Consider the following 14,848-nt stretch of genomic DNA (forward strand, 5'->3'; position numbering starts at 1 on the left):
AAAAAAAAAAAAAAAAAAAAAAAAAAAAAAAAAAAAAAAAAAAAAAACAGGTGCAAATGCCACACTTATGTGTGGAAAGATTAAGCATCCCCCTAAGATTAGGAACAAGAAAAGGATGTCTCATCATGCCACTACTATTCAACAAAGCACTAGATCTAGCCAGAGGATGTAGGGAAACAATAAAAGGCCTCCAAAATGGAAAGGAAGAAGTAAAAGTGTCACCACTTGGAGAGGACATAATTTTGCATATAGAAAATCCTAAGGAATACACACACACACACACACGCAATATTAGAGCTGATAAATCCAGAAAGTTTCAGAATGTAAGATCATTGTACAAAAATCAGTTATATTTCCACACAATGAATAATCCAAAGATGAAATTAAGAAAACAATTCTATTTAAAATAGCATAAAAATGAAAAGACCAGGAAAAGACATGACAAGAAAACAATACCAATACCCCTTCTGAATATCAATAAAAAAAAAAAATCCTCAGCAAAACAGTAGCAAACTGAATTCAAAAGCACATTTAAAGGATTATACACCATGAAACTATGGGGAAGGGGGAACTCCCACATAATCATTTAAATAGATACAAAAAAAAGCATTAGACAAAATTCAATATCCTCTCATGATAAAAACACTCAAAACTAAAAGTAAAGGGAACTTTCCTAATATGATACAGTACATTTATTAAAAATCTACAGATAACATCATGCATAACGGTGAGAGTCTGATTTTCTGGCCTAAGAGTAGGAAAAAGACAAGAATTCCCACTTTCACCACTATATTCAATGATGTACTAGAAGTCCTAGCCAGAACAACTAGACAGGAAACAAAATTAAAGGTATTCAAATAGGAAATTTTAATCTTTTGGGACATTGCTCTTTTGATAGGCTACACAATTCTATATAAGAGAATCCCACAGAATACACACATTAAAAAAAGTAAAAAAAAAAAAAAAACCCAAAACAGGCTAATACTGGCATAAGGATAGGAATATAGACCAATGGAACAGAATGAAGAGTCCAGAAATGAACCTAAACATCTATGGCCAACTGCTTTTCAACAATGGTGCCAAGACCATATGATAGGGAAATTGTTTCTTTAACAAATGGTACTGGTTAAACTGGATAACCAAATGCAAAAGAATGAAGTTGAACCACTACCTCACTTCATATACAAAAATTAAATCAATATGGATCAAAAACTCAAATATAAAAGCTAAAACTATAAAATCCACAGAAAAAAACATAGGGGTGATCCTCATGACTTCAAATTTTGCTGTGGATTCTTAGATTTAATACCAAAGCACAAGCAACAATTGAAAAAATAGATAAGGTGGACCATCAAAATTAAAAGCTATTTTACAGCAAAAAACTTTATCAAGAATGTGAAAAAACAATCTATAGAATAGAAGAAAACATTTGCAAATCATTTATACAATATGGGTTTCACATCCAGAATATACTAAAAAACTGTCACAGGGTGCCTAGGTGACACAGTTGGTTAGAAGTCTGGCTCTTGGTTTCAGCTCCGGTAGTGATCTCACGGTCTTGGGATCGAGCCCTGTGTCGAGCTCCATGCTCAGCAAGGAGTCTGCTTGAGACTCTCTCCTTCTCCCTCTGCCCCTCCCCCTACACGTGCATGCTCTCTTTCTCTCAAATAAATGAATAAACCTTAAAAAAATTCTCACAATAATAATATAGTAAATGGACACAATATTTAAATAATATATAAGTAATAAAAAGACAACCCATTTTTTTTAAATAGGCAAAGGATTTGAATAACTATTTCTTAAAAGATATGCAAATGGCCAATAGCCACATAAGCTACACCACTGGTCATCAGAGAAATATAAATCAAAACCACAAGATACCACTTCACACCCTATAGGGTGGTTTTAATCAAGAAAACAGAAAATAACAAGTTGGCAAGGATGTTGAAAAAGAATCATTGCCATATGTTGCTAGTGGGAATGTAAAATGGCACAGGTACTTCAGAAAACAGGTGTCAGTCCCTCAAAATGCTAAACACAGAATTATCCTATGACCTAGAAATTCTACTCCTGGGTATACACCAAAGAGAAGTAAAGACACAGGTCCACACAGAAAACTGTACACGGATGCTCATAATAGTATTAGTTATAACAGGCAAAAGTACAAATGCCCATACAAATGTCCACCAACAGATGAATGGCCAAACAAATCATAAAATAGGTACATACAATGGAAAAGTATTCGATCATAAAAGGGAATGAACTGCTGATCCATGCTACAACTTGGATGAACCTTGAAAACATTACACTAAATGAAAGAAGTCAGACACTGAAGGTCATGTATTACAGGATTCTTTTTATATATAACATGTATATCAAAAATAGGAAAATCCACAGAAAGCAGAGGAGAGGTTATCAGGGGATGGGAGGCAAGGAATGGGGAGTGTATACTTAATAAGTACAGAATGTTTTTATTGGGTGATGAAAAGGTTTTGAAATTAGAGAGAGCTGGTGGTTGCATAACATTCTGAATACACTACCACTAAATCACACACTTCAAAATGGTTAATTGTATGTCATATAAATTTCACTTCAATTAAAAAAGTATACTTCAGAACAAATTTAATAAAGTGCAAGACTTGTAGACTAAAAGCTATAAGATATCACTGAAAGAAAATTAAAGACTTCCATAATCAGAAAGATGCCCCATGTTCATGGACAGAAAATTTTAATATTTTTGAGATGGCTACCCCCAAACTGATCTACAGATCAATACCTATCAAAATCCCCATTGGCTTTTTTGGAGAGAAATTGGCAAGCTCATTCTAAAATTCATAGGGACATATTTGCAAGCGACTCAGAACAGCCAACACAGTCTTGAGAAAGAACATAAAATAGAGTTAAAGAACTCACAATTTCACAATATTTACTACAAAGCTACAGTATTCAAGATAGTGTGGTACTGGCATTAGGGCAGACATATAAAGGAATGGAATAGAATGGAGAATTCAGAAATAAACTCATCTGTCTATAATCAACTGTTTTTCAATAATTCTGCCACGACCAATCAATGGGGAAAGAAGAGTCTTTTATGAAAAGTCTTTGGTTTAGGCAACGGTTTCATAGACACCAAAAGTACAACAAAAGAGAAAACACATAAATTGGACTTCATCAAAATTAAAAACTTTTGTACTTTAAAAAAAGCCGTCAAGAAAGTGAAAATGACAACAGTGTCTAATATCCAAAGAACCCTTACAACTCAATAATAGGACAAATAACCCAACTCAAAAATGGGCAAACAATGTGAACAGATATTTCTTGAAAGAAGATACATAAATGGCTAATAACCACAGGAAAAGATGTTCAACATCATTAGTCATTAGAGAAATGCAAATCAAAAGTACAATGAGATCTAACTTCACACCCACCAGGACGGCTGTAATCAAGAAGACAATAACATGCAGGTGAGGATGTGGAGAAACTGGAATTCTCATTCATTGCCAGTGGGAATGTGTACTGTGCAGCTCCTTTGGAAAATAGTTTGTCAATTCCTCAAACACAGAATTACCTTATAACCTTGAAATTCTAGTCCTAGAATTATATACCCAAAAGAAATGAAAACATATCACTCAAAAACTTGTCCATGAAAGCTTACAGCAGCTTTATTCATTATAGTCAAAAAGTGAAAACAAACCAAACGCCCATCAACTAATGAATGCATAAGCAAAACGTGTCATATGCATACACTAAATTATTATTTGTGGACAAAAGGAATGATGTACTGAGACATGCTACAACATGAACTCTGAAAACATTATACTAAGTGAAAGAAGCCAAGACACAATAGGCAATATACTGTATGATTCCATGTGTGCCAAGTGTCCAGAACAGTCAAATCCATAGATATATAAAATGGAGTAGTGGTTGCCTAGGCCTGAGAGGGAAGTAAGAATGAGGAGTGACTGAGTACAGCAGGGTGTGCTTTTGGGGATGATGACATCTCTGGCAACAGTTAGAGGTGATGATTAGACCGCCTTGTGAACATACTAAAAACCACTGAAACATACACTAAAAGGGTGAAATTTATAAAAAGTGAACTATATCTCAATAGGAAAAAAAAAAGTAGGTAAAGAATTTCCTGCAGAGAAACAAAGTACTATAAGAATTGGGGCTTGGGGGAAGGCAGTATTTTAGTGTATAAAAACACTCCATAATGCGTAAAAGGGATACTAACAAGCAGATGAGGTTTAGAGGTAGGTTAACTGGAAGATTCCAATTCAGACATTGTATATCAGGACAAAATAGCCTCAGAATTTTAAATCTACATCTTAGGGAAGAAAATATGACCCTGAAGTGAAGACTTTGTATCACTAACTTGGTCTTTGGCTAATACTCTTACTCAAATCTCAGCATGGTGATGATGTTTGTATATGCAAGCAATTCTACAGGGAAAACCATAAATCTGGGTTGAGTTCCATTGGTCCTTTATTGACTTTATGAACTAAATAGTCTCCTACACCCATCAAGCAGGCCTTAAAGTTTTGGCCTTATCTGGGGTATGGAAGCTTTGCCCCCTTACTCCTCAGTTCACGTTAATGACAGAAAGATTCTGGACATACAGTTCTTCAAAGTGCTGCACAGACTATTTCCAGGCGGACATAGCACCAGGAGGCAAGATGATGAATTTAACCACTGATTGTGTCCATGAAGTGTAGTGAGAAACAGCTGCAGCTAGCAGAGAAGTAATTCCACTACAGGAAAATGGAAAACAGAGTGTGCTGTGCCTCCAGGCACACCAACTCAAACCACATATTCTGAGATCTGAGAAAACATTTCACCTCATCTTGAAGAACATTATTCTAAAGTTAGCTTTAGCCAGTTTTACAGAAAAACAGGACAAACAACTCTAAATCTGTGTATCAAAGTCAAATTTGAGAAGATGTTATATACCTTATAAAACTTTTCTAGACTAGTTGCATAGTTGAAATAGGTTGTGGTTTTTTTTTGTTTTTGTTTTTTTTGTTTTTTTTAGATCTGATTTGGTTTGGTCTGTTGATTGTTTTGAAGTTTTAAATTTTTTCTCACTGAACTTATGAATCTGGTGACAAATCCTAATCATTTTTCTGTATTAAGAAAAAAATTTTAAAACACAGCAAAATTCTAGAATCATTCAAATCAAAACATTAAACAACTGCTCCATTCTAGAATGGCATGTTACATACTCTACGTTTCTTTTAAAGATTTATTTATTTATTTTAAAGAGAGAGAGAGAGAGAACACGAGCGGGAGGGGCAGTGGGAGGGGAGAGGGAGAATCTCAAGCAGACTCCGTGCTGAGTGTGGAGCCCAACTCGGGGCTTGATCTCAGCACCAAGAACACGACCCAAGCCCAAACCAAGAGTCAGACCCCTAACCAACTGTGCCACCGTGCCCTCCTACTCTATATTTCTTCCTGCACATTTTTTATTGAAAGAAATTGGTTCCTCCTAGAATAGTTATTTTAAAAATGCTAAGCTTACACAACTACCATATCTAATTAATTTTGAAATTTTGAAATTAGAAAACATAAATTTGATACAAAAAATCTCTAAATACTTAATATTTCTGTAATGAGAAAAAATATAAATAACTAGAAAGAGTCCTTACTTTGGTGTTTAGCTGAACCACCTTTTGGTTTGGTGAAAAGGTCTGGCGAGGCTGAAGACTCGTGGTTAATTCTCATTCCTTAGATTTCTACACTTCTTCATTTAAATCCAAAGAATATTTAACAAACTTATGATTCAATTAATGGGTTAGCATAAGCTATTAGATAAATTATGTAGGTGGAAATAGCTAGCTTTTAAATACTGATCCGCAGCATTGGTACACATTTCGTTGGATAAAAATTTTTAGCAACCTTTTTTTTTAAATGGCTGCCTAATACATCTTTAGAAACACAGTCCATTTTCATTATGGGAAAGACAAGCAGATGTCAGACACCTGGGTTACTGGGTAATCACAACAACCTTGCACAGTATTTTTATCATATACTTTGTATTAAAATCTGGTTTGCATAAACAACAACAACAAAAAGAACAGCTATCATCACTCGCACGGGGATGCCTTCAAAGAAAACGCAGCCAGTCCACTTACCTTGGGGTGCTATCAGAGTTCTTCCATTCTCCTGACACCAACCAACTGGCTGGACATAAGGGCTATTTACATCACACCTGCAAAACAGGATTCTATTTCAGATCCTATACAAGTCAGTGCAGGAGAAAGAATCCAAGAGTAATGACCATTCTAGATACTGAGACACACCATGAAAGATGTAACTACATAGCTAAAACATTTTATAGCTACATAGAATTAGAAGTAATTTTTAGTGCTGTATTTTATAAGCTAAGTAACCAAACTTCTCTATTTTACAGAACTTTTTCAAAATTTAAAAGCATTTTTAAAAAAGTGTTTGACTAGGACCTGAACTGCCAGTGTTATCCCCAAAGAGTGAACAATTTAATAAGCCTCTCCCACCACTTCTTGCTAGCAGCAAGGGAAAATATTAATAGGCCTGCCCAAAGTTTAATAGGACAGACCACACTCCATATGCCTCCAATTTCCTCCCTCTCCTTTTCAAGGAACCCAGACCATTCTACCTAAGACACACAGAACAATTAATCCATGCTCTGCTTCTTAGTTCAAAGGAGAAAACAGGGGCCCCTTCAAGTGCATGAATAACCATAGCCTTAGGCAGAGACTTGACGGTTATTCAGGATACACTGAAGAAATGCTACGAATATTATTTTTGCCGTTCCCTCTTCCATATTTCAAGTTTTTACCCAGAAAACCTTTTTTAGCTCCTGCAATGTTAGTTTAATGGTATCGTAGCATACATTTTCTCTGCTCCCCGCAGGCTTTCAAATAATTCACTCCATTCTCCCTGTGAAAATTCCCTTTCAAAAATATGACAGGCTGAGTTCAACATTTTTCAGGAAAAAAAAAAAATACTGCAAGTTCTTAACTTCCTCTTCATAGAAATGCCTCCCTTACAAACTAAGACACAACATGGTGAAGTGCCCTGACCTGGTCATATTATTTCAGAGGAGGCCTCATTAGGTAACCTCTCATAGAGTGCAGAAGTCTCTCGGGCACTTTAATTCAGCAATTCGTGTGGAAGAGAAGGTAATGAAAAGCCGGCCGCTAAATTCCGGATGTTCATTACTCTAAGAACAGCAAGGACAGTGACAGTACCGGAAGGAAAATAAATTCTTAGCACCGAACATGAACACACGAAAATAAAACGCACATCGGTGTCTCACCAGTAATCGTAACTATCATCCCAATTGTCAAAATGCACTAGTAAGCGATCTTCAACAATATCCGCTATGGTTGCCACACACACCAAGGAAGGGTTCTTCCTGTCGACGGCCTCCAGCTTCATTCCAACCTGAAATTCTTTAGGCATTGGCCCATTCTAACACAGCACCAGAGGGAAGAGGCACAAAAAGAAACAGGACACCAAACAGGACTGAGCTACTGTCAAAACTTCTATGGTTAGCATCAGAACAGTCAGTCTACAGGCAACATTACCCTCCAGAATGAAGCCAGCAAATGCTAGTACAAATATTCTAACAAACTGTTACGAAGTTAACATTCATAACAAAATCCAGGAAACTAGCTGTTACCTTGTACTTTTTCTCTTTTGTTGTGCAGGTAAGTTACATTCCCCTCATCATCATCACTTTCCCTTTTCAGTTCTTAGAAGAAATTTTATTAATTTTAAAATATGATGGTACCGGATACAGGAGTATCAAGTAATTTTCTCTGCTCCCCACAGACTTGAACAGTTTCCAAATACCAATGTTTGGAACAGTAAAGATAGGATCGTTAGCACCAAAATTATCATTTACTTTGATGAGAGCTGAAAACAGTGGCTCTCTCAATATTTAAGAAACACATGTACGAATCCATAAATAAACCTATACTTGAAAAAAATCCAAATGCTTTTTTTAGTATCTATACACATTTTTTCATAGTAAAAAACAGTAAGGACTATGATTTAAAGTAACATTACAATAACAAAACCCCACTTTTTGTACCAGTGTAATTAGCCAGTCCTGGGATTTAGAAAGTATGCATACAGTATCTGAGGACTAGAAGACAGTTTTTTCTACCTCTTTACTATCTATACTGAACCTTGCTTTTTATTTTCCTTTAGTACATTACATCTTTAAAAGCAATTTCCCATTTCTATTACTCTCTTTCCTTGATACAACTCTTGAAACACACAGAGCAGTTGTATAACACTGATTTCAAGATCAGGGTGAGTGTCCTACAAAGGGACACACAGCCAGCAGGTGGCAGGGCAACACTAGGCTTCCCTGCCCCCTTCCCTGGTGTGGCCTCGCTGTGGGCCCAGACAGACAGGGGCCCAGAGGATGCAGGGGGTGCACCTTATTCTCATTCTCTCCTGAAGAGCTGCTAGGTTGTGGGGAACACCGATGGTATAACAAGTGTGCTCTACCCAAATCTTCATACGCTCCTTGAATCTGTAGGAAATGACACCCTCACTCTCCTTACATGTAAATCCACCTATGCTGGGTTTATTCAAAGTCTACCTGTGGTATCTACTGATCTCAGAACACCAAAGCTAAGTTCAAAGGAGTAACTCACCGGAAGCAAAAAGAAAAAACATTTCCAAAAGGCATTTTAAATTTTAGCAGGATTTAAATATAAAGTCTTCAACTCCCCACATCTAATTAAAGTATTTAATTGTACATTTGGTGGTGGGGGGGGGGAGGAATATGCCTATAGGAAACTGACAAATTAAGTGAGAAAAGTCCTAAGAAGCTAAGGATTCTGAAAAAATAAAACAGAATATATAGTGAATTTTAAGAAATTTAAGCTCAAGTAGAAATCTGATTTATACTGAGGAAGAAAATACTTACAGAACTTCTGTTTCTGAATAATTTCTTGGGAGCATTTTGCAATTTGCAGGCCTTCAAGTAATCCATCCAAACAAATTTATCTTTTCTATAACCTAAAAAAAGTGCGGATTACTCAAAATACCCACAGGATGTAACCATGTGCATATTCAACATATTAGCCTTCTTCAGTCTTCTGTTATAAATTCAATGTCCTTTAGCAGACCACAAATGATTTAAATTAAAATCCCTAAATTGTTTCAATGTTTTTTAACGTATGAAATTCAAAACTGTTGACGTGATTTCCCATCATGTATCATTCCCTACAAATTTTTAAAATTCATTAAGATATAGAATTGGTCCCGTGGTGACCTGATGGCAGGCTCATCTCTTAGTAAGGCTTTCCAAAATGGGCAAAGGGAAGAGACAAAAGTTCCTGAGCTCATCACCACTCCTGAAGAAGCCATGTCACTGAGAACCTCAGAGGTCCTGATGATGCAACAATCCAGGGTTCCAGGCACTTGGGAAAATTACAGAAACCCCTTCACAATCCAAACCATTTGGTGGCAACAGCTTTCTGCTGCTTGTCTGTGTGGGTTTCCCCTTTCTTACTGATCCTCTCCTCCATGTGCCCTAAAGTGGCACACAGGGTGCTGGCCCAAACAAGAGGGGCTCAATAAACAGTTTCTGGTTGAGGGTTACATAGAATAAAAGTCAGGCTCCTTGCACGGCCTCTAACTTCAGGGCCACACCGCTAACTTCATCTCCCACCTCTTGCCCTTGCTTCTCTGCCCCAGCCACATTGATCTCCTTGAGATTCCTCAACTCGGCCTGAGGCTCCAGCCCCAGGGCATTTACTCTTGCTTTTCTCTCTGAAAGCCCTCTTAGCCAGGGCCTCACTGATAGCCTCACTTCATCCCCCTATCTGTGGGACATCACGATCTCATGCCCTTCTTCAGCAAGCTGTCTGTCCCCCGCCCCCCAACCCTGTCACTGCTTGACACCATAGCTTACTTTGGTCTATTACTCCTCGCCCCCCTGGAATGAAAGCCCTGTAAAGAGAGAGATGGTTTATTTTATTCACGGCTCTATTCCCAGTGCCTACAGGCAGCAAGGGCTCCATAAAGACCTACTGAATGAAGGAGCCCGTGACCAGCTTTCATGAAATCCGGAAATCTTAGGGATTCTGCCACTGGTCTCAGGGGCGGATACCGAAAGGACACTCTGAGTTGGTCAGTGAAATGACTGTATACTGACTCCGGAAGTGCCACTGTCATCAAATACTCTAACATCCAAGCAGGGCACCATACACAGAGGTCTGCCGAGCAAGGAAAGGGGCCCACGGGCATCTCAACTGATCAAATCCTCACCTCGCCAGCATACAACAAATAAAAAAGGCTTCAGCCACATCTGCCAGGCCCAGGTTCCTCTCACACACAACAAGAGACAAAATATGAGATTTTTGATTCCCGTCAAAAAGAAGCAGACAGTGAAATCCTCTTTTCTTTCATAGTTACCTCTTTTCCATGATTTGTTTGAAACAGACGATATACAGTGACTCAAGTTTCCTCACTATACAGCGTCAGTGACTAAGTGAAATAGTTCATTTCAACCATGATGTAAAATTAGCTTCTTCATTCCTTCTAAGGTTTAATAAGCTTTATGTTGTCACAAGATTTTATTTCTGCCATAGGTACCTTATCAGCATATTAGACATAAGCAGTCATTGATGCTTTTCTTTTTTTTTTTTTTAAGATTTTATTTATTTGAGAGAGAGAGAAAGAGATAGCAACAGAGACAGAAAGAGCGAGCACGAGCAGGAAGGAGAGGGAGAAGCAGACTCCCTGCGAAGCAGGGAGCCCGATGCAGGGCGTGGGGCTCGATCCCAGGACCCTGGAATCATGACCTGAGCCGAAGGCAGACACTTAACCGACTGAGCCACCCAGGTGCCCCAATGCTTTTCTTTTAAAGACATTTATTCATTTCTAAAAATGGTATCCTTGTAGTCTTACTGTTTTTTGGGAGGTAAGCTTTCATTGTGAAAATCAATTCACACCAGGCTCTCTTGTTAGTATTTCATGAAATGTTGTTAAAATAAAACCGACTCTCTTTCCATCCCGGCTTACCCTTAGGGATGTGCAATTCATGTTTGGTCTTCTCACACCACCCTACTGGATGAATGTCAGGGGAACCGGCATTGGTCCAAAAATCATAGCAGCTTAAATAACCATCAAAGTGAAGTCTGAGGCGGTAACCACACACCTGTAAAATGGAATGTTTGCAATCCTTCATTAAGTGTCATGCATTTGCAGGGTACACAAAATTAACAAAATATTCATATATTCTGTCAGTGCCATCAACAATATGAACCAATCCTTCCATCCACACGCGCTTGTATTAAAAAGCAAATCTAGAGATATAAAACAAAATGCCGACAGACACGATCTTCCAAGTATCCAGAATTTCTTCCGTGAAAAAATTAAACCTTTTACTCAGTCTAGAAATCGGAGGTCAATTTACGTCTACGTCAATGGAAGAGTTTTATTTGTTCATTCAATACCTGTCAAATACTGCTCTCAGAAACCCCATTTCCTGCTGTCCCACGACACTGTAAGCTAAAGTACAGAGCAAAACCAAAATGAGGATGCGTTCGTTTCCACTCTAACATATGGATCCAGCATACTCAATAAAGGAAATAATAAAACAGTGTAGAATACATCCTTAACACATGCTATGCAAGTTTAATAGCTATAATCAATCAGTAAATTAAGTGAATAGGGTTTTTTACATGATGTGATTAAAAATATAGAGGTCTTCCATCATTTTAATAATATAAAATGTTTGTAAATATTACATTTTATAAGCCATTTACTTTCATCAATGGCTCTTCACTCTACGTAATTTTCATAAAATGCTTATATTTTTATAAATAGATAATTCATGTGCATGGATATTTTTCATATACATTTCTCATCAGTTCAGCTAAAACTTGAATAATTATGTCTCTTTTAACAGATAAAAGCAACACTGTGGGATTCACTGATTGTTACCAACCTCAGATGAGAACTATTTATCAACTGAATCAAGGGTAACTGCTAGTGATGAGAGACTTATTAAAAGATTAATATTCAGAGAAGGAAAAAAATTCATTAAGAAACATATTTCACCCATCACTGACTAAAATAAATCCATGATGTACGGGAACTTGTTTATAATGGAGAGCACTCAAATTCATTATTCTCTAGAAAATTCTCTTCTGTCACTGTGCACTCAGCCCAAGACAATAACACCATCTCTTACCTCAGCTACAGAAAGTACACAGAATACAGATGGATGTCGGGGGTCAATGCCTTCTAATCTCATTCCAACCTGAAAACCATTTTCGTGCTCCGGAAAGGATTGGTCCTACAAAATTTCATGATATCACATTAGCTACCGAAATATCTTCACAATTTGATATAAAAACCCTTGGTGTTGCTATGCATACAATCAAGAACTTACTGTATAGGCTTGGAAGCTCACTGATACAGCTAAAGATCGAGGGCTGTTTTTCTATATTTGGCCCTCAGAGATGGTTTGATCATTTTGATCATTTTATCATTATTCAGGAAACAGTTCATATGAGAAACTACATGTCCTGTGAACTCCCATTTATTCCTTTTGCCCATTTTTCCTTAGTGATTTTAGGGAGCTCTTCCTGCACTCTGGAAATAATCCTTTGTTGATTATAATGATCACGTATTCCCAGTTTGTGAGTTGGCTCCTTGCTTTATGATGACTTTGTGGAGAGAAAATTTTTTTATTTTAATGTAGCAAAATACCAATTATTTCCAGTACAGTGTGCACATCTAACCTACGAATTTCCTCATGACCCCGAAGTTACACGGACATTCTTCTTGTGTTCTTTTAAAACTTCTGTTCTTCATATTTAAATCTACAATGCAACCAGAATTAATTTTGTTCTATGGTGTGAGGTAGGATCTATTTTTTTAAATATGGAAAACAGAGTATTCAACAAAATTTTTTGTATAGTTCATACTTTCATTATCAGCAAATTTACCCCTGTTATATCATGTTTCTACATATTTGTAGGACTACTTCTGGCCTTTCTATTCTGCTCATTGGTATATCTGCCTATATCACATTGTCTTATTGGCTTATGACTTTATGTGAAGAGCAATATTTATCATTATTGAGTCTTCTAACTTAGGAACTTGTTCCCTCTCCATTTAATCTACTCATTTTATTTGTCCAAGGTGTTTTTAAAATTTTCAAATTGACATCATATGTTATTAAAATTTTCAAATAGGCTTCAAAAATGCTTTCTTATATTTATTTCTGTATACCTTTTAATGTTTATTGCTACTGTAAACGGAATCTACTTTGTAATAGACTTTCTAATATGTTCCCATTCATATTATTTTCTTTAATATTAGCATTGTTTCCCACAGCCTTGCTAAATTATTATTACTTTTGAGCAGTTTTAAGTAGATTCAGCATTGCTAGTCAATTCATTCTTAATTGCAAATAAATTATAAGTATTCTAATAGAAAGTGATTATTAAAATCTAGTTCTATTAGAACAAGAGCTGCTTTTTAATCACTAATTGTATTACCCTTTATTACTGGTTAACATATTAATGTTTATTCTTTTGAAAAAAATTATTTTCATTTGGTTATAATGTCAAACTTAAAAGAGAAGTTTCAAGAACAAAATAATACAAAGAACATGCATAGCCTTTGCCTGGGCTCCTTTATTGTTAGCAATAGTAGAAACTTCATTTGTTTTACCATTTCGGTTTGCGCTCTCTCTCTCTCTTGTATCTGTGCCTACAGACAGCTATAGACATAGATACACATCCACATGTATATATGATTGTTTCTGAGTCATTTGACGGCCCTTTACCCTTAAATACTAAATAATTTTCCCTTAAGAGCAGGCAGTGTATTTCCCTGAGAATGGGAACATTCTCTTACGTAACAACAGTCCAGTTATCAACTTCCACAAATTTAACATTTATAAACTTTTAACTAATCTTCCAATGTTTCCAATTTATCCAATAAAGCACTTTATAACATTTTCCCCTCCACAACGGGACTCAGTGTAGGGTCAGGTATTAAATTTAGTTGCTATGTCTCTTTAGTCTCCTTTAATCTGGAACCCTTTCCGTACTATTTCTTATCTTTTATAACATCAACATTTTTAAAGAAAACAGCCTTTCCCCTCCTCCATTTTTTTAAATAGAAAGCTCATCATTCAGGCTGTGTCTGATGTCTCCCACGTTAGATTCAGGTTATGCATTCTTTGCCAGTAACTACATGGGTGATGATGTGTCCTCAGGATATCACCTCTGGACCGCACGATGCCCATGCTGCCCCTCACTGGTGATGCTGACTTTGATCACACAATGACAGTGTTGTCAAGTCCTTCGCTATATAGTTACATACAAAAACACACATACATACCTACATAAACATTTACACATAGACATACATATGTGCATTCTTGTGTATATTTTACAAATCCTAAGTTCATACAGATACGCCTAATTTCAGCCCATCCCCAAAGGGTTCATTCTGCCTTTTCCCATCCATTTTTGTCTTTCTCCTCTAACCAGGTCAACACATTGACTCATATACTAAATCCAATAGCATATCTATTATAGTTTCAGGACTATTTTACCCACACTACTATAATAAACAAATCTACAGAAAGATTTCAGGATTTGTTTGCAATTCTCCCTCCCTGCTCTGCCATTTATGAATGGCGTATACAGTTAAAAACTGTGTTCATATCCTACTTGGATTCATGTTTTTCTCTCTCTTTAGTGCAGTTAATGTATTCATTTGAAATATGGTGGAGTTCATTGATTTAAATGTGCTTTCAGTTCTTAATGATTTATTTTTATTTCTTAATTTGTAGAATGTTAATAAGCTTCCAAAAGGT

The 14,848-nt window shown here is 36.6% G+C and overlaps 1 protein-coding gene across 3 annotated transcripts in view; it reads right to left on the reverse strand.

Annotated features, from left to right (window-relative positions):
• The window catches only part of L3MBTL4 (L3MBTL histone methyl-lysine binding protein 4), a 417,564-nt gene that overhangs the window by 253,947 nt on the left and 148,769 nt on the right, over positions 1 to 14,848 (reverse strand). For all 3 annotated transcript variants that reach the window (XM_040632703.1, XM_008690190.2, XM_008690182.2), the window contains 5 exons: positions 12,203 to 12,307; positions 11,029 to 11,164; positions 8,927 to 9,018; positions 7,298 to 7,452; positions 6,132 to 6,208 (listed from right to left, as the gene is read on the reverse strand). In XM_040632703.1, coding sequence (XP_040488637.1) covers positions 6,132 to 6,208; positions 7,298 to 7,452; positions 8,927 to 9,018; positions 11,029 to 11,164; positions 12,203 to 12,307 — 565 coding nt within the window. The remainder of the gene's footprint in view (positions 1 to 6,131; positions 6,209 to 7,297; positions 7,453 to 8,926; positions 9,019 to 11,028; positions 11,165 to 12,202; positions 12,308 to 14,848) is intronic.

Source organism: Ursus maritimus, unplaced genomic scaffold (assembly GCF_017311325.1).
Source record: "Ursus maritimus isolate PB19 unplaced genomic scaffold, ASM1731132v1 scaffold_18, whole genome shotgun sequence".
Lineage (NCBI taxonomy): Eukaryota > Metazoa > Chordata > Mammalia > Carnivora > Ursidae > Ursus > Ursus maritimus.